The sequence below is a fragment of the Cervus elaphus genome, chromosome 9, assembly GCF_910594005.1.
Source record: "Cervus elaphus chromosome 9, mCerEla1.1, whole genome shotgun sequence".
Lineage (NCBI taxonomy): Eukaryota > Metazoa > Chordata > Mammalia > Artiodactyla > Cervidae > Cervus > Cervus elaphus.
This window is the reverse complement of record NC_057823.1, coordinates 6,351,255-6,372,677: the sequence shown is the minus strand read 5'-3', so window position 1 is coordinate 6,372,677 and position 21,423 is coordinate 6,351,255. Positions and strand designations below refer to the sequence as shown.

Genomic DNA, 21,423 nt, shown 5'->3' with positions numbered 1-21,423 from the left:
AAAGACAGACGTTCATAAATATGTACCAAAAACTAATGTGCATTCAGAATTCTGCTTGTTAATATCAGGCTACCATGAGACCAAGTGAGAATGTTGTTGAGTAAGTGTGGAGTTTGTTTGTGGGGAGAGGAATCATCTTATCAGACAACTCATGAGACCAGGGCCCATATCCCAGTAGCAGAGTCCCATTTCTAATGACTAGTATAGTCGTTTCCCCAAATTCAGGGCCTTGCCTCCAAGACATACTGGGTGTATCCTGGCAGATTTTCTGCTTTGTTCCTAATTTTCTGTGCTCACATATGTATCATCATGGTACATTTTCCTCATGTCAATGTCACATTCATACAGATTTGAAGACATTCCTTCCTTACCAGTAGCATGCATGTGTGTGAAGTCACTTCAATTCGTATCCGACTCTTTGCAACCCAATGGACTGCAGCCCACCAGGCTCCTCTGTCCATGGGATTCCCCAGGCAAGAATACTGGAGTGGGTTGCCATTTCCTCCTCCAGGGAGTCTTCCTGACCCAGGGGTCGAACTGGTGTCTCTTTTATCTCTTGCATTGGCAGGCAGGTTCTTTACCACTAGTGCCACCTGGGAAGCCCTTACCAGCAGCAGAAAGTCCTAACTTTATTAGTAGATATCAGTGTTTCACAGCCTAACTTTTTGTTTTCCATCTGAATGCTGAAATGAGTTTACAAAACATAAATGCTGGTTTTAGTAGTTACTCTGAAAGCTGAACTTTTTTCCTACCAGGTATTGACCTCTAGTTGCAATGGTTTCTTAAGGCCACATCTCGGTTATTTTAAATATGACCATATCACTAAAATAGATAAGATGCATGCTTTTTTTAATTATTTGTTAGCATATTGCAGTCTGTATAGGTTTTTTGAGACTTTAAAATTCAGGTAACTTCTCTGTAATCACAAAGAAAATAAATATTTTACTCAGGCCTGTGATTTCTGAATGCCATCTCCAAATTTTCCTGCTTCATACATAGTATATTTGATAACCCAGTCCTGCCATGTCTTCTATCTACCTCTTCTCCCCTTTTTCTATATTCACTTCAAGAAGTCTTCAAAATTGCAACTTCTTTGTTAGCATTATAAACAAGGTCATGTTTATTTTTGATGTCTTTCAGACTGGGTGATTACACCTATGAATAAGAAATCTATTCTCCAGGCAGATATTCCTGAAGGAGAATTGGGTCAGTGGATGATAAAGGAAAGATTCACTAGAGATAGTTGCTGGAAATATGATAGCCTGTTGGAATGGCAGCATGGAGGCCAGGAGATAAACTTGCAGCAAGTGGTGCTTGCTCATGAGAAAACTTCGTCTGTGGTTGGTAACCAGAAATGTGGTGAATCTGGGAAAGACAGCATCATGAACTCATCTTTTGTTCAAAGTCAGGGATTTCAATCTAGCAAAAAAGCCTTTGAGTGTAGTGAGTGTGGAAAAGTCTTCACTAAGAGTTCAACCCTCAGTAAACATCAGAAGATTCATAGTGAAAAACTTAACACAAATCAGAAAATTGTTATTAAAGAGAAGCGATATGAATGTAGAGAATGTGGGAAGGCCTTTCACCAGAGCACACACCTCATCCATCACCAAAGAATTCACACTGGTGAGAAGCCATATGAATGTAAGGAATGTGGCAAGGCCTTCTCAGTGAGCTCCTCACTTACTTATCATCAGAAAATTCATACTGGAGAGAAACCTTTTGAATGCAACTTATGTGGAAAAGCTTTTATCCGAAACATACACCTTGCCCACCATCACAGAATACATACTGGAGAGAAACCTTTTAAATGTAATATATGTGACAAAGCCTTTGTGTGCAGGGCACATCTTACCAAACACCAGAATATTCATAGTGGAGAGAAACCCTATAAATGTAATGAATGTGGGAAAGCCTTCAATCAGAGTACAAGTTTTCTTCAGCATCAGAGAATTCACACTGGAGAGAAGCCTTTTGAATGTAATGAATGTGGAAAGGCCTTCAGGGTGAACTCTTCCCTTACTGAACATCAAAGGATTCATACCGGAGAGAAACCTTATAAATGTAATGAATGTGGGAAAGCATTCAGGGATAATTCATCCTTTGCTCGACATCGGAAAATTCATACTGGGGAGAAACCTTACAGATGTGGTTTGTGTGAGAAAGCCTTCAGGGACCAATCAGCCCTAGCCCAACATCAGAGAATTCATACTGGGGAGAAGCCTTATACATGTAATATATGTGAGAAAGCCTTCAGTGACCATTCAGCCCTCACTCAGCATAAGAGAATTCATACTAGAGAAAAACCTTACAAATGTAAAATCTGTGGGAAAGCCTTTATCCGAAGTACACACCTGACTCAACATCAGAGGATTCACACAGGAGAGAAACCCTATAAATGTAATAAATGTGGGAAAGCGTTTAACCAGACTGCAAACCTCATTCAGCATCAGAGACATCATATAGGAGAAAAGTGACATGGAAGAGCCTTGCAACTGAGTGTATTAATTATTGAATGCAGGAGAATCTGTTCTGCAGAATAACCATGAAAGCTTACTTGAAGATAGTCATTTTATTACTGAGAGTCAAGGTTTACACTAGTATGGGTTTTGAGACCTTAAAAATGGCAAACACTTGTGCTCACTTCGGCAGCACATATACTAAAAAAAGAATGGCAAACATTCTTCATACTTCAGAAACTATCTTGGTTGAATAGCAGTGATATTTAATTAGTCTGAATTACCAAGTGCCAGAACCAGAATGGACCTTCATTAACAACATAGGAAATTAGCCCACCATTAAGAGAAATTATAAAATTGTAAAAATTAAGGTTGAGAAGCAAAGGAACAAAAAAGAAAATGGTCTATAAGCATTTTACTCTACTTGTAGGAGGCTTTCTCGCTTTAATGGAACACTTTGTTTTCATCACCCCCTACTGCTGACAGTGTAAAGAAAGTACAGTTATCTATGCATTGGCCCAGGAGTTAAATTATGCTTCCTGCCCTCTGCTTCAGATCACCTTTTGTCAGACTTCCCTGGTTTGTATGTCCACTGGCTTCTTACTTCTATTCTCCTCCTGGGATAATTCATTTGAACAGTGTGCCCCTTTTTGATTTAGCAACTCCTAATTGGTAGCATCACGTCAATTACTACCACATAATTTTCCCTTGAAGACTGGTGACTTGACCTCATACACAGTCCATGATTCTGGATATTGCACTAAACCCAGCTTTCAGAACACGGGACACCTGTCTGGAAGGCAGAGGTTGATCTAAATTCCTGAGTTACCCAGTTCCTCTAGGCTTCAGCTTGACTCTGACCCTTGGATAATCCCTAAATTAGGGACATAGTCTGTGCAGACATTTCCTTCCAATTGTTCTGCATTGTAGTACTCTACACGTGGCAGTCAGGGGCATGCTCCACTTTGGGTGTGATGATCCCAAAACCTAGAGATGTTCTGGGCCACCTCTGCTCCTGTGACTTGCCATTTCATGATGTGCAACTGATGAGGTTAGAGCCTCAGGCAAGTTGTCAGAATGCTCTTAACCACTCTTTCCCTTAGCTGGGCAGTCCTCTGTATCCACTGCATTAAAGTATATTTGTTGCTCACAGAATATTGAACTGCTGGATACTGGTCCTTGCCTTCCTGTGGTCCACTTTTCTGAAGGTATCAACTCTGTGTTCACAGAAGATGGAGAGAGCTTTGAATTTCTGATTTTGCATTTAAAAGTTGCCATTTCCTCTCCACCACCTGGGTATTCTACCATTTAAAGATTACCCCATTCTGACAGTACTGAGCAGCGTGTTGAGTAATTCATGGAGTGGTCAGCAGCACTGTGACATTCTCTGGCAGGGGCCGCTCCCAGGAGTCGAAGTGATACTCTAGTCCTGCAGGTACAGTTCCCTCACTATCTTTAATTCTTTAGTGCTGTCAGTAGAAATCACAGATAAAATAATATCCATGTGCCTTCAAACACAGCCCCTCATGGCACCTTCCCTTCCCCATCACAAAGAATGGGGAGCCCACACTACTGCAGGCTGGAGCATGCTAAGGCGTGAAGGTGGAAGAGCAAGTCAGCTGTCGTCTGGGAAGCAGTGTGGCAGGTTCCTGGTCTGTGAAAATGCTCTCCATCAAGTTGGGTCACCTGCCAGCCCCCATGAAAGCTGTACCTCAGCGCCAAGTTACAGGAGAGGATATTCTTTGTGATGATGGAATCAGGACTTCAGGTTGAACATAGACTTGGAAGCTTCCAGTAGCTTTAAAGCCCCAAGTTCTCTAAATTCAGCTACCACCTAATAAAGGCCGCCTACTTGGGTTGGTATCTCCTGTTAGGTGATCAACAGCTCATCCTTTCTCCCCAGAGGAGCTGCAGGTGAAGCAGCATTTCAAGAGGTTGCTTGGAACCCACCATGCCCTGGGCCCAAACATGTTCATCTGTAGCTTCTCATGGCTGGCAACCCCAGATCCAACAATAAACTTGGAAAACTGCTCACTGCTGCAGAGATCTGCTTTCAGTATTATCCCTGTGTCCCACTGGTCCTGTTACCTCCTTCCCTTGAATCCCTCACAAGAAACACATTTCTCAGCTGAGTTGTTCCTTTTGTTTTTAATAAGAGCTGTTACCCCTTGGTGTGTGCTTGCCACTGGGCTAAGGTTCCTGCTGCCACTCATCCAGGGACAGCTGTAGCAGCTTTCCTAGAACATCAGTGCAGTCTGATGACCCTCCATCCAATGACAGTCCATTTTCCCTGAGACCGCTCCTGTTGGGCTTGGGTCTTCACGAAATTAGACCTCTGAGATGACTAGTCACTCCCTTGTCTGGGAAGGCAAAAATAAACGGCCTATTAGAAATGCCTGAGCCAACTTGGATGTATTTATGACTATTAGCAGTGACTTTATTCTGCCACACTATTAACACATTATGTATGACCCTCTCAACTAAGGGAGCCAAAAGTTGCCTGGGTGCTATTTTGTACTTTTTAAATCTGAAGTAGTATGATTCTGCACGCCAGCAGTCTGACCTTTGGCTTAACCCCAAAAGTGCACTTTGGAGAACTCTGACTTCCAGGCCCTCAGCCACCTTCGCTTCTGCCAGCCAATCTGCACGGCGTTAGAAAAGAGTTGAGCAATTACTGACAGGGACTTTTCTTTACCTAAGCCTCCTAGGTGGAGCAGTTCATTCTGCAACTTGCTTTTCTAGTTTTGCTGATAGACACAGTGACAGAAAATGAGGGTCACTGGGACCCTCCACCCTCAGCACATCCAGCCCATCCCTCACTACTCCCTGATGCCACAAACACTTCCCAGCACACCCACATCTATACCAACTCAAAATAATGAGTCTGAACATGTGGCAGAGGAAATGCTGAGGCAGTGTACCCATCCCATTCACCTGGACTCTAGGAAAAGGACAGAAAAGCAGACCTAGAACCCATCTCCCACACCAGTGCCTTCCTAGGGCACTTTGGAATTTGCCCAGTGATTTTTGGAATTGCCCTTAGGAGTACCAGTTCTACTCTGGCTGGGGAAGGGTTTGAATAGAGAATTAGCTTGTAGACTTTTTGTTATATTCTTCAATGTCTCCAGGCTCCTATGAATAGCTACTGAAAGTGCCAGCTCCTGAGGGAAAAATAATTTTTCCAAGTTTCCCCACACAAATTCCTCTGATTCTTCTCTCATCAGGACTTCCTCATTGCCAGCTGATTGATTTTGCACCTGAGTTCTTCCTGGTAAGTTTGCCCAGCTTAGAGAGCAGCACCTCATCAAGATGTTGCCTTTCTCCATATTCAGTGACGGCTTTTAAAATGGCACCTTGACCTTGCAGCAGACTAGGGCTTCCAGCCTCAGAGCCTTGGAACAAATAGCCCTAAACTGCATGCCTGCCTTTGGTTGAGAAAATAACCATGTTTAGTTCCCTACACGTGAATGTAATCTAAGAGTCACAGCTTCTAGCTGTCTTAACTCTTTTCCCTTCCTTACCCTCTTTGTATTTTGCTCTACCCACCCATGCTGGATTAGCCACCAGGACAATCTGGAAATAACCACTCTGGCCTGCCCATGCTGGATTAGCCACCAGGACAATCTGGAAATAACCACTCCTACCTGCTTTATCCTGCAGTGAAAATGTGCCCACCTCAACTCCTGCTATATATATTTTGGATCATATTTTTACTTTTGATATTTTTATATCAATTTGTGAAGGAAGAAAACTACAAGACTCTACTAATTCCATCTCTCAAGGACATCTCCATTGTGCTCATGATGGTTCTCTGCCCGTGTCAGGGTTTGGTTGTATGGACGTGTCCCTCCTCATTCTTTGTCTTATCCTGTACACCACACATCACTATCCTCAGGGAAAAAAAATGTTTCTATAAGAATTACTAATCAGTGTGTCTTTCTGAAAATAAGTGGGAAAAGTATGCAGTGCTTAAGATGTGCAAGCTGCCTGGTGATCTAATTAGATATCACTAAGAGTGGCTAGAAATCATGCTTCCAAGTATGTTTACCTTTTCATGGCCAATGTGGTCCTAACTCCCCGTGCTGACTATCTAAACCTACCTGACCCCAGAAAGCATAGAGCTCAGGCCATGTAATATCAAGAGCTGTGTTGTCAGTTGCTGGGGGGTAACAGTTAACATTTGAGGGCATACCTGGTGCCAGGTACTATTGTAAGCATTCTCACTTAATCCTCACAGTTATGTGAGACCACTTCTACCATCCCCATCTGAAGGGTGAAGAGAGGACTAGGGACTTGTCAGAAGTCACACAGCTGGTAAAGGGTGAATCAAGGAATTGACCCTCTAGAAGTGCTGAGTACTGCACTTCCTTTATGGCACGTTCTAGGCCACCCTGGAGAGCCACTGGGCTTTAGGTGTCAGGGTGAGGCTGATGCGGGTGTAGATGAGAGGCAGTGTGGCGTGGCGGCATGGCCTAGGGACATCTCATGAGGGCAGTCTGTGATAACCATAGCAGGTCCTCCACCCAGGCCAAATGAGGGAGTTGTTACTAGGAATGCCCATTCTAGAGGTGTTCCAAAAGGGGAATGCTGGTGGCCAGAAAACCAGAAAGGGGAAGATAGTCATTCATTTAATAATTTCTGCCAAGCATAGTGTACAGTGGTTATACATGCATAGTTACCACTTTTATGAACCTTAAATAGTGAAGATGAGTATTATAAAAGGAAATATAAATATTAATATTTAGCAAGTAATTATATTATGTGGGATGAGTAAATAAAGATAGTATGAAAAAGAGTCAGGGGCCCAGCTTTAGATTGCATGGCTGCAGCAGACCTCAGTGAGGAATTACTTTATGACAAGAGCCACAAAATGAATGAAGTTTGAGTGTTCTAGATAGAGTAAAATGGGAAAGAAAGCTCAGAGGTAGGAACTATCGTGGTCTGGTTGTGTGCATGCTAAGTCACTTCAGTAGTGTCCAACTATTTGCAACCCTATGAACTGTAGCCCGTCAGGCTCCTCTGTTCGTGGGATTCTTCAGGCAAGAATACTGGAGTGGGTTGCCATGCCCTTCTCCAGGGAATCTTCTGACCAAGGGATCAAACCTGCATCTCTTACATCTTTTGCATTGTCAGGCAGATTCTTTACCACTAACGCCACCTGGGAAGTCCATCATGGGCTGGTTAGGAACATTTTAAAAGGTGTGGGTGGAGCCAGAGTTGGGAAACACATTAACAAGATGAGGTTGTATGGGAAGAGGCAAGACCTCAATGGCCTGACCAGCCTGAGCGATGACCTTTGGCCCTCTAACACAAAGGAAGCTACTGCCAGATTTTAGGTGTTACATTTCAAATTTCTAAGTTACAGGTAGTTGCCACTGATATATAAATTTTACCAGAGCATAAAAGATTGTGCTTTTCTTTTTTTCCCAACTTTTTTCCCTTGTAGTGAATAGGAAATTCTAAAGTTAGAAAAACTGTTTAACCACCTAAAGTTCAATTGTTAATTTATTTCAGCAATATACCTTTACCTTAACCAAGGTACAGGGTCGCTCTCTGACACACTCTAATTATTACCTGATGTTATTTTATCATTTTTAGCCATCCTGATACAAAAAATAAAGGAGTTACAAATATTTTCAGGCAGTCCTATACCAGATTCCTCCTGGTAAGTTGCCCCAGGCTCCTGCCAGTCTTTGTGGTGGGCTCCAGTCCATCTCCCATTCCAGCCACCAGTGACGTGACATGTCCATCCTACAGATCCAACCACGGTCACACCTGCTTAAAAGCACGGCCTTCAAGGCCCTTCACAACTGGATCCATGTAACCTCTCCAGCCTCATCTATCACTTTACCCTGCCAAAATGGAACTGCTAGTAGCTCTTGACACTCCAGATTGATTTATCATTGTCTAGCTCCCCAACAAGGCTGTGAGCTTATGTTAAGAACTTGGCCCAGCACCCAAGTCCAGTTGAGCACATAGTGGGATCAGCAGATGTGCGTTAAATTAGGGAACAGGTGATCTCACTATTTCTGAGGGATAATTTGCTGAGGTCTGTAGGGATATGACACATCTCTTAAAGTAAAATGACTTCAACTAGCTTACGGGTTACAAAATGCACTTCTATTCCCAGGGCTACATTTTAAGAGAAACCTATACTCAACCAGTTACCCTGTGAATAAATATTGGGGAGGAGAAAGAAAGCGGTGAAGGGGGGGAGGTGGGAGAGGGAGGGGGTGTTAGTTGTGACTGCGTTATCCTGTGAGTGTTATTCAGTAGATAACATCACTGTTTTTTTTTTTCTTCTTCAGCATCACTGTTTTTTAAGTGGTTTAATGTGGTTTCATTTTTTCCTTTTTGGATAGCACATGGTACCAATTCAAAACTTGTACAGTGAAAGGTAACTTCCTCTCTCCCATTCTTCCACCTTTCCAGTTTCCCTTCCCAGCAGTAACAGCAGTTACCAGCTTCTATGTGTTTGAACTGTGATGTTAGACCCTTGAGAGTCCCTTGGACTGCAAGGAGATCCAACCAGTCCATCCTAAAGGAAATCAGTCCTGAGTATTCATTTGAAGGACTGATGTTGAAGCTGAAGCTCCAGTACTTTGGCCAACATTGATGTGAAGAGCTGACTCATTGGAAAAGACCCTGATGCTGGGAAAGATTAAAAGCAAGAGGAGAAGGGGACAACAGAGGATGAGATGGTTGGATGGTATCACCGACTCAATGGACATGGGTTTGAGTAATCTCTGGTAGTTGGTGATGGACAGGAAGGCCTGGAGTGCCGCAGTCCATGGCGTCACTAAGAGTTGGACACAACTGAGCAACTGAACTGAATTGATGTGTCCTTCCAGATGTCTGTACATATACAACCGTCAACTTTCTATAACACAGGTACTAGATATATTCTCCTGCATTTTGCTTTTATTTAGCAACATATCTCAAAGATCTTTCCATTACAACTCTTTCCACTAGCTGCAAAATACTCCATTGCATGTGATAAGAGCACATTGAGATATGGGGAAGTCAGGAATTAACTTGAATTTGATGCTCACTAAAATGATGATCTTTCTCTTTTATCTAATTTGTTTCACTTTTTCTATTCATATTCAGTGCTCCCATTTCATTTAGTTTATGTTTTCCAGTTTCTCCATCTCTTCTTTTTTTTTTATGTTCTTTAAAGCTTGAGAAAGAACATAAAAAAAAAAGAATATAGAAATAGTATGTGTTATGTATATATATTTTAGAAAACATGAACTTTTGCCTAGCAAATATTTTGATGACATTTTGATTCCACTTGTTTGACTTAGTATAAATGCTAGATTTCTAATTTAAAAAATAGATATGCAACAAAGGTTTACTGTAATGCAGGGAACTATAGTCAATATCTATGAATAACCTATAATGGAAAATAATTTGAAAAATAATATATGTGTATGTGTTTAACTGAATCACCTTGCTGTGCACCTGAAACATTGGAAGGCAACTATACTTCAGTAAATATATATATTAGGAAAAAAGGCAGGGTATAAAATGGTCTGTTAAAAAACACACCCAGCAGAACCTGGTATGCTTTCCCAGTGAAGCCCCTCCTTTTGTTAAGTTGATATATAAGCCTTCACCTCTGAATATTCAGCAAGTTACTCATTACTGAGAGCTCCTCAGGCACATGCAAATAAACCTTGTGTTTTCTCCTATTAAAAAGAAAAACAGCATGTTTGTGGTCTATCAGACATACATTGTACATCTGCTTTAATTATTAAAGACAGAGAAATGCTGCAATTAATGTTCTTGGTTATGTGCATTGGCAAGTATTTTTGGTGGAAAGACCCCCTGAAGTGGACTGTTAGGTCCAAAGGGTGCCTGCAGTTTTTAACTTAGCCAAACAGTGGCATCTAGCCCTCCTTAGAGGATGTACTGTGTGTCCACAGGCCATGGGAGGTGGGGGCCCCACAGCTTGCCAGCACAGAACATTAGCTAACTCCGGATCTTTGCCAGTCTGAGAAAAAGGTTGTCTCAAGATGGGTTTTTGTTCCAGTTTGATTGAACTATAATCTGAGATATAATCAATTTACAGCATTGTGTAAGTTTAAGGTGTACAATGCATGATTCAATGTACATATATATTCAAAATGTTTACCACAATAAGGTTAGTTAACACAGACTTCACCTCACACACTTACCATTTTGCTGTTGTTAATGGCGAGAACATGAAAGTTCTATTCTCATAGCAACTTTCAAGTGTACAATACAGTTTTATTAATTCAGTCACCATGCTAAACATTAGATCCTGGCACTTAGTCATAACTGAGAGTGCCCTTATCTTACTGTGAATTAGATTAGGCATCATTTCATGTGTTTATTAGATTAGGCATCATTTCATGTGCTTAAGAGCCATTGTTTTTTTCTCATTCTAGGCTTGTTGGTTTCTAGAAATCAATTTAAAGGCTCTCTTTTATAACAAGGCGATTAGGCTATTGTCATGAGTTGCAAATGTATTTTATTAGTTTTGGTTTTGGTCTTTGACTTTGTAGACAGTGGTGTTTTTGTTCCTTACAAAGCTTTTGATTCTTAAACAAAGTTGATTAATCTTTTCTTTTATTGCTTCTGAGTTTTAAAGCACAGGTAAAAAGTACTTATCCACACCAAGATCACTTTTTAAATTATCCACTATTTTCCAGCTTTATATTTTACTTTAAAATATTTGATCCCTTGAAGTAATTTTGGTGTAAGATGTGAGATTATAGGGCCAATTTAAATTTTGGGGGGATAGCTATCCAGATGTCACAACATTATTAATTAATCCATCTTTTCCTCCCACTGAATTAAGGTGTCATCTTTATCTTTTACCACATTTCACAAATATTTTGGTCTTTCTGGATTCTGTCCCGTTGGTCTATCTGTGATCTATGAGTCAGTACTTTGAATTACTAATAGATTGATACATGAATGAGTGAGTGAAGTGAGTGAAAGTCGCTCAGTGTCCAACTCTTTGCAACCACATGGACTGAATTCTCCAGGCCAGAATACTGGAGTGGGTAGCCTTTCCCTTCTCCAGGGGATCTTCCCAACCCAGGGAGCAAACCCAGGTCTCCTGCATTGCAGGCGGAGCCACAAAGGAAGCCCAAGAATACTGGAGTGGGTAGCCTATCCCTTCTCCAGCGTATCTTCTCAACCCAGCAATTGAACCAGGGTCTCCTGCATTGCAGGCAGATTCTTTACTAACTGAACTATCAGGGTTGATATATATGTGTATCTATCTATCTGTGTGTGTATATGTGTGTGTGTGTGTGTATATATATATATATATATATATGATTTAAAAACAGATTGATCTTAAAATATAGACAATAAGATTTATGTATTTCTGAAGTAATTTATCTTAAAATCTTCTTTCACTTTACTTAAAAAGATAATTATAACTTGATTTTAATGCTGGGGAGAATGTCAATGAAGATTTTAAAAATCTTTCACTTCAGTGAAGATTTAGTCTTTCATTACACCTTACCTTTTAGACTCAGTTTTCAAGGATGTGTTTCAGACCCTTGTACACATCGTTTTCCATCACAGTTGAATTCCCTGATAACCAGCTTAGTCTAAGAAACGTCTCTGAGTGGAGTTCAAGAGTTACTACTTTGGGCACATTTTTGGCACTTGGGCCTTCATCTCTATGTGGTTTTAGCCCTTTATCTTTTCTTGCTTTTTTAAAAAATTTGAATCATTCAGCAAAAAGTCAATATGATATAAAAAAGCATGGTTAGCAAACTTGACCATATGGAACTATATACACACTGCAGCATTGTCCCCTGCTGAAATGTTACATAGCAAATGAAATGTTACATAGCAAAATTAAAGTATACATAGCAAAATTAAAGTAGATCTTTTATTCTACTCAAAATGTTAGATTGTGTGTGATCCCTTTCACAGATGATATTTTCAAGCTTGTCTTCATAGTAAGCAGGTTATTTTATTATTTTTTTCTTGAAAATGTGGATAGTTCAAGGGAAGTCATCAATAGCTATTGTTTAATATAAAAAAAAAGGGAAAAAAGAAAGCCACAAAAAATAACCTTGGACTTAGGAAACCTAAGTCTGTCACTAGGAGCCTGGTTGAAGAATTTATATTTTTATAAGGGAAATAGAGTTCACCTTTCTCTAGGTAGCAGTCTTTGAAGAAGGAATGCTAGTGGAGGGGTTGAAGGGCTTATTTCCCAGGCTCAAAATAAGCAGGTTATTTTAGAATTCTTGTCTGATAATCTTGATATCCGGAATCTTTGCTCCAGATGGTTTCTGCTGATTGTTTAACATGGCATCTTAGTTCCCTATGTGATTGATTACTTTTTGGTGCTATGCTGTTCCTTGTCTTCAAATAATTGTATTGGAGGAATTCTAAAGCCTAGCTGAAGGCGTATTCTTCCCGGGAAGATTTGGTTTTGTTTGTGCGAAGCACCTAATGATCTGGGATAGTTTAGAACACTCAGGGGAAGTGAATCTAGCTGCCCACCACATGAAGGCAGTCATGTGGTCATAACATCTTAGGGACTGACTCATTTTCCTCTTACTCTGAAGTGCACACATGTCCTTGCAACTCTCTGGATGCTACAGAGAGGGGGACACATTTAGTTCTGGTTTCTTCTTAACCCTGAAGTATGTAGCCCTTTCAGTTTCCAGCTTTAAAATGGGAGGGTTTCTTTTTAGATGGCCCCCATGGAACTGACCGTGGCTTCTGAACTCCATTCACCTTGCCCCAGCAGTTTGTCAGAAACCAACTTTCAAATCTTTCTGAATCTTCAAATGCCATCAGGCAGAAAGCTACTTCATCAGTCACTTTCTAGAATCACATCTTCACTTAGTTTTTGACCTGGTAAATCTTCATGATCTTATCAGCTTTTTGATACTTTTAAGAAGATTTTTAAAAAATATTTTATTGTGCCTTTTAATTGTTTTAATGAGAAGCTTTGGGTTTTAATAAACTTGTCCTCATTCATCCCATAGGTAGAACCCGCTGTTCTCTCAAACCCTTCCGGTCAGGTGCCCCCACCTCTCCACTGAAACTTCTTTGATAAGGTGCCCTTTGCTGACAGTGCCCTTTGCTAAACTTGATGATCAGGTCACAGTGCTCATATCACCTACCAGCAGCCCTTGACATAGCTGATTACTCTATTTACTTGGCTTTGCGTGCATGCTAGGTCACTTCAGTCGTGTCTGACTCTGTGCGACCCTATGGACTCTAGCCTGCCAGGCTCCTCTGTCCAGGGGATTCTCCAGGCAAGAATACTGGAGTGGGTTGCCATGCCCTCCTCCAGGTCTCCCTGACCCAAGGACCGAAACTGTGTCTCTTACATCTCCTGCATTGGCAGGCAGGTTCTTTACCACTAGAGTCACCGGAAAGCCTCTTACTTGGCTTTAGGTCAACACATTTTCTTTGTTTTCTTCCTGCATTAATGGGCTGCTATTTCCTCCTACTTTCTTCCTACTGTTTCATGGCAATAACATCTTCTGTTAGTTCTCTCTCCTCTCCCTGACTGCTTAGAACTGCTCTACCCTCTGACCGCTTCTCTTTTCTCTTTATATTCATGCAAATGAATGGTTTAAAATACCATCTGTAGACTGAGGACAGATTGAGGACTCCCAGCCAGTCTTACGTGTTCAGCATGGGCATCTAATGTAACCTAGATTCATGTACGTAACAGCTTACTCAAGGTTTCCACTAGGATGTCTAATTGAGATCTCAATCTTAACATATCCAAAAGCATATTTTTCCTCCCCAAAACTGCCTGGAACTAAGGCATTAGAGAACAAAGGAAAAGAAGAATGATTATGGTGAATTTTCCTAGTCTTTCTAAAATCCTTATCTTGATCCAGAACTTGAGGGATTATTGTGGAACTCTTTGTTCAAACCCTGGTGCCCAAGGCCAGGTTTCAAACTAGGGATATTCAGGTTTTAGCTTTATCTCCAAATATGCCTGTTATCATTTATTTTCTAGAGTCCTTAAATAGCTATTCCATGCTTTCTGTCCAGGTTTTATAGCAGCATTCAGAGGACGAGAGAAAGAATGGTGTCTACTTACTCCGTATCATCCAGAACTGGAACCTAGAATAAAACTTTTATTTTTATACAGCATTGTGTTTTTCCTAAGTTAATCACCTGAATGTTTTGTTTACATTAATTCCCACAGATCCTTAATTTTTTCAGATGTATTGTCATATGAATCAGCCATTTTTTTCTACTTATTTCACTTTTACACTGTAGTCCTCCATTTGAACTCCTCGGTCCTCCTCCGATTTAGGTTGCTGCTGCTGCTGCTAAGTTGCTTCAGTCGTGTCCGACTCTGTGTGACCCCATAGATGGCAGTCCACCAGGCTCCCCCGTCCCTGGGATTCTCCAGGCAAGAACACTGGAGTGGGTTGCCATTTCCTTCTCCAGTGCATGAAAGTGAAAAGTGAAAGTGAAGTCGCTCAGTCATGTCAGACTCTTAGCGACTCCATGGACTGAAGCCCACCAGGCTCCTCCGTCCATGGGATTTTCCAGGCAAGAGTACTGCAGTGGGGTGCCATTGCCTTCTCCACCGATTTAGACTACTTGCTTTCTAAATTGCCTACAGGGGAGGGAGGAGCCAAGATGGCGGAGGAGTAGGACGGGGAGACCACTTTCTCTCCTACAAATTCATCAAAAGAATAACTGCAGAGCAAACTTCACAAAACAACTTCTGATCGCTAGCTGAGGCCATCAGGCGCCCAGAAAAGCAGACCATTGTCTTCGAAAGGAGGTGGGACAAAATATAAAAGATAAAAAGTGAGACAAACGAGCTAAGGACGGAGACCCGTCCCGGGAAGGGAGTCTTAGGCGGCCTTGCTTGGGCTAGGGTCCGGGCCTGAGTGCCCTGAGGACAATCGGAGGGAGCTTCTGTGAGGTGCCAACTTGAACTGTGGGAGACCAAAAGAGAGAGAGAGAAAATTAACCGGCCGGAACACACTGCCGGCCGTTCGCAGAACAAAGGGACGGAGAAAGTCCCGAGAAGAGTTCGCAGGCTGCGGACCGGCCCAGCCCCGCCGGAGGCAGGAGGCAGGGGGGAGGGGAAGGTCGCGGCGAGACACAGGGCGCAGGCACCCGACCGGCGCGGGCGGGGACTGGGGCTGGGGACGCAGAGGGCGGAAGGCGCAGGCACCCGACTGGCGTCAGCGGAAACTGAGACTGGGTCCGCGGAAGGGAGTGAGTGCGCCACACCTGGGGATAGCGCGCCCATCAAGCCCCTCGCTGCCTGGACCGCTCTGACGGGGAAGGCACAGAGAGCAGGCGCAGCTTTTCCTTCCGCGCTTTTGTGTAACACCCGAGGGCTGGAACCTAGCGCAGCGCGGGGCGCGCTCCATATAGAACAGCCGGGAGCCTGAGCAGCGCAGACGGAGAAAGCAGCGTCAGCCCCTCCCGGCAGCGCCAGCCCGCCCCCGCAGGGCCAGCCCCGCCCCGCAGCGCCAGCCCCTCCCCGCAGCGTCAGCCCCTCCCCGCAGCGTCAGCCCCGCCCCGCAGCGCCAGCCCCTCCCCGCAGCGTCAGCCCCTCCCCGCAGCGTCAGCCCCTCCCCGCAGCGTCAGCCCCTCCCCGCAGCGCCAGCCCGCCCCCGCAGCGCCAGCCCCGCCCCGCAGCGCCAGCCCCGCCCCGCAGCGCCAGCCCCGCCCCGCAGCGCCAGCCCATCCCAGCAGCGCAAGGGAACTAGCTACCTGAATAAGAGTCCACCTCCGCCCGCCTGTGTCGGGGCGGAAATGAGGCTCTGAAGAGATCGGCAAACAGAAGCCAAATAAACAAAGGGAACCGCTTCAGAAGGGACTGGTGCAACAGATTAAAATCCCTGTAGAAAACACCGACTTCACTGGAAGGGCCCTGTAGATATCGAGACGTGTAAGCTGGAACGAGGAGCTATCTGAAACTGAGCCGAACCCACACTGACCGCAACAGCTCCAGAGAAATTCCTAGATATATTTTTACTTTTTTTTTCTAAGTAAGGAAAAAAAAAAATTTTTTTTTCTTTTTATATTTTTTCTTTTGTATTTTTTCTCTTTTATTTTCCTTTAAAATTCCCTATTACTCCCCCATTACTCCTTAAATTTCATTTTCATAGATTTTTACGATTTTTTTAATTAGGGGGAAAAAAAATTTTTTTTTTCTTTCTTTCTTTTTTTTTGTTTTTTTTTTCTTTTTTTTCTTTTTCTTTTTTCTTCTTTTTTTTCCTTTCCGTTTTCTCTTTTATTTTCTATTTTTCTTTTTCTCTTATTTCTTTTAAAGTCCTCTAGTACTCCTCTACTACTCTTCATTTTCATTTTCACTACACTATAACCTTACAAAAAAAAAAAAAAAGAGAAGCCCTATCTTTAAACCGAAGATTATTCTCTCCCAATCTTGACTCTCTGTTTTCTACCTCAGAACACCTCTATTTCCTCCTTTCCCCTTCTCTTCCCAATCCAATTCTGTGAATCCTTGTAGGTGTCTGAGATACGGAGAACACTCTGGGAACAGACAGCTGTGTAGATCTGTCTCTCTCCTCTTGAGTCCCCCTTTTTCTCCTCCTGCTCATCTCTATCTCCCTCCTCCCTTTTCTCCTGTTCATGTAACTCTGTGAACCGCTCTGGGTGTCCCTAACGGGGGAGAATCTTTTCGCCATTAACCTAGAAGTTTTATTATCAGTGCTGTATAGTTGGAGAAGTCCTGAGACTACAGGAAGAATAAAACTGAAATCCAGAGGCAGGAAACTTAAGCCCAAAACCTGAAAACACCAGAAAACTCCTGACTACATGGAACTTTAAGTAATAAGTGACCGTCCAAAAGCCTCCATACCTACACTGAAACCAACCACCACCCAAGAGCCAATAAGTTTTAGAGCAAGACATACCACGCAAATTCTCCAGCAACACAGGAACATAGCCCCGAATGTCAACATACAGGCTGCCCAAGGTCACACCTAACACATAGACCCATCTCAAAACTCATTACTGGGCACTCCATTGCTCTCCAAAAAGAAGAAATCAAGTTCCACGCACCAGTACACTGACGCAAGCTTCCCTAACCGGGAAACCTTGACAAGCCAATCGTCTAACCCCACCCACTGGGTAAATCCTCCACAATAAAAAGGAACCACAGACCTCCAGAATACAGAAAGTCCACTCCAGACACAGCAATCTAAACAAGATGAAAAGGCAAAGAAATAACCAACAGGTAAAGGAACATGAAAAATGCCCACCAAGTCAAACAAAAGAGGAGGAGATAGGGAATCTACCTGAAAAAGAATTTAGAATAATGATAATAAAAATGATCCAAAATCTTGAAAACAAAATGGAGTTACAGATAAATAGCCTGGAGACAAAGATTGAAAAGATACAGGAAATGTTTAATAAAGACCTAGAAGAAATAAAAAAGAGTCAATTAAAAATGAACAATGCAATGAATGAGATCAAAAACACTTTGGAGGGAACCAAGAGTAGAATAACGGAGGCAGAAGATAGGATAAGTGAGGTAGAAGATAAAATGGTGGAAATAAATGAAGCAGAGAGGAAAAAAGAAAAAAGGATCAAAAGAAATGAGGACAACCTCAGGGACCTCTGGGACAATGTGAAACGCCCCAACATTCGAATCATAGGAGTCCCAGAAGAAGAAGACAAAAAGAAAGGCCATGAGAAAATACTCGAGGAGATAATAGCTGAAAACTTCCCTAAAATGGGGAAGGAAATAGCCACCCAAGTCCAAGAAGCCCAGAGAGTCCCAAACAGGATAAACCCAAGGCGAAACACCCCAAGACACATATTAATCAAACTAACAAAGAACAAATATTAAAAGCAGCAAGGGAAAAACAACAAATAACACACAAAGGGATTCCCATAAGGATAACAGCTGACCTATCAATAGAAACCCTCCAGGCCAGAAGGGAATGGCAGGACGTCCTGAAAGTAATGAAAGAGAATAACCTACAACCTAGATTACTGTATCCAGCAAGGATCTCATTCAGATATGAAGGAGAACTCAAAAGCTTTACAGATAAGCAAAAGCTGAGAGAATTCAGCACCACCAAACCAGCTCTTCAACAAATGCTAAAGGATCTTCTCTAGACAGGAAATGCAGAAAGGTTGTATAAACGTGAACCCAAAACAACAAAGTAAATGGCAACGGGACCACACCTATCAATAATTACCTTAAATGTAAATGGGTTGAATGCCCCAACCAAAAGACAAAGATTGGCTGAATGGATACAAAAACAAGACCCCCACATATGCTGTCTACAAGAGACCCACCTCAAAACAAGAGATACATACAGACTAAAAGTGAAGGGCTGGAAAAAAATATTTCACGCAAATGGAGACCAAAAGAAAGCAGGAGTCGCAATACTCATACCAGATAAAATAGACTTTCAAATAAAAGCTGTGAAAAGAGACAAAGAAGGACACTACATAATGATCAAAGGATCAATCCAAGAAGAAGATATAACAATTATAAATATATATGCACCCAACATAGGAGCACCACAATATGTACGGCAAACACTAACGAGTATGAAAGAGGAAATTAATAGTAACACAATAATAGTGGGAGACTTTAATACCCCACTCACAACTATGGATAGATCAACTAAACAGAAAATTAACAAGGAAACACAAACTTTAAATGACACAATGGACCAGCTAGACCTAATTGATATCTATAGGACATTTCACCCCAAAACAATCAACTTCACCTTTTTCTCAAGTGCACACGGAACCTTCTCCAGAATAGATCACATCCTGGGCCATAAATCTAGTCTTGGAAAATTCAAAAAAATTGAAATCATTCCAGTCATCTTTTCTGACCACAGTGCAGTAAGATTAGATCTCAATTACAGGAAAAAAATTGTTAAAAATTCAAACACCTGGAGGCTAAATAACACGCTTCTGAATAACCAACAAATCATAGAAGAAATCAAAAAAGAAATCAAAGTATGTGTAGAAATGAATGAAAATGAAAACACAACAACCCAAAACCTATGGGACACTGTAAAAGCAGTGCTAAGGGGAAGGTTCATAGCATTACAGGCTTACATCAAGAAACAAGAAAAAAGCCAAATAAATAACCTAACTCTACACCTAAAGCAATTAGAGAAGGAAGAAATGAAGAACCCCAGGGTTAGCAGAAGGAAAGAAATCTTAAAAATTAAGGCAGAAATAAATGCAATAGAAACTAAAGAGACCATAGCAAAAATCAACAAAGCTAAAAGCTGGTTTTTTGAAAAAATAAACAAAATTGACAAACCATTAGCAAGACTCATTAAGAAACAAAGAGAGAAGAACCAAATTAACAAAATTAGAAATGAAAATGGAGAGATCACAACAGACAACACTGAAATACAAAGGATCATAAGAGACTACTACCAGCAGCTCTATGCCAATAAAATGGACAACTTGGATGAAATGGACAAATTCTTAGAAAAGTATAACTTTCCAAAACTGAACCAGGAAGAAATAGAAGATCTTAACAGACCCATCACAGGCAAGGAAATCGAAACTGTAATCAAAAATCTTCCAGTAAACAAAAGCCCAGGACCAGATGGCTTCACAGCTGAATTCTACCAAAAATTTAGAGAAGAGCTAACACCTACCTTACTCAAACTCTTCCAGAAAATTGCAGAAGAAGGTAAACTTCCAAACTCATTCTATGAGGCCACCATCACCCTAATTCCAAAATCAGACAAAGATGCCACAAAAAAAGAAAACTACAGGCCAATATCACTGATGAACATAGATGCAAAAATCCTTAACAAAATTCTAGCAAACAGAATCCAACAACATATTAAAAAAATCATACACCACGACCAAGTGGGCTTTATCCCAGGAATGCAAGGATTCTTCAATATCCGCAAATCAATCAATGTAATACACCACATTAACAAATTGAAAGATAAAAACCATATGATTATCTCAATAGATGCAGAGAAAGCCTTTGACAAAATTCAACACTCATTTATGATTAAAACTCTCCAAAAAGCAGGAATAGAAGGAACATACCTCAACATAATAAGAGCTATATATGACAAACCCACAGCAAGCATCACCCTCAATGGTGAAAAATTGAAAGCATTTCCCCTGAAATCAGGAACAAGACAAGGGTGCCCACTCTCACCACTACTGTTCAACATAGTGTTGGAAGTTTTGGCCACAGCAATCAGAGCAGAAAAAGAAGTAAAAGGAATCCAGATAGGAAAAGAAGAAGTGAAACTCTCACTGTTTGCAGATGACATGATCCTCTACATAGAAAACCCTAAAGACTCTTCCAGAAAATTACTAGAGCTAATCAATGAATATAGTAAAGTTGCAGGATATAAAATTAACACACAGAAATCCCTTGCATTCCTATATACTAACAATGAGAAAACAGAAAGAGAAATTAAGGAAACAATACCATTCACCATTGCAACAAAAAGAATAAAATACTTAGGAGTATATCTACCTAAAGAAACAAAAGACCTATACATAGAAAACTATAAAACACTGATGAAAGAAATCAAAGAGGACACAAACAGATGGAGAAACATACCGTGTTCATGGATTGGAAGAATCAATATTGTCAAAATGGCTATTCTACCCAAAGCAATCTATAGATTCAATGCAATCCCTATCAAGCTACCAACGGTATTTTTCACAGAACTAGACCAAAGAATTTCACAATTTGTATGGAAATACAAAAAACCTCGAATAGCCAAAGTAATCTTGAGAAAGAAGAATGGAACTGGAGGAATCAACCTGCCTGACTTCAGACTCTACTACAAAGCCACAGTCATCAAGACAGTGTGGTACTGGCACAAAGACAGAAATATAGACCAATGGAACAGAATAGAAAGCCCAGAGATAAATCCACGAACCTATGGACACCTTATCTTTGACAAAGGAGGCAAGGATATACAATGGAAAAAAGACAACCTCTTTAACAAGTGGTGCTGGGAAAACTGGTCAACCACTT

At 41.5% G+C, this 21,423-nt stretch overlaps 1 protein-coding gene across 6 annotated transcripts in view; it reads left to right on the top strand.

The window, feature by feature from the left end:
- ZNF454 (zinc finger protein 454) overlaps window positions 1–4,845 on the top strand; it is a 29,196-nt gene extending 24,351 nt beyond the window's left edge. For all 6 annotated transcript variants that reach the window (XM_043910734.1, XM_043910733.1, XM_043910737.1 and 3 more), the window contains one exon: window positions 1,141–4,845. In XM_043910734.1, coding sequence (XP_043766669.1) covers window positions 1,141–2,474 — 1,334 coding nt within the window. In that variant the 3' untranslated portion in view covers window positions 2,475–4,845. The remainder of the gene's footprint in view (window positions 1–1,140) is intronic.
- The last annotated feature ends 16,578 nt before the right edge of the window (window positions 4,846–21,423 follow it).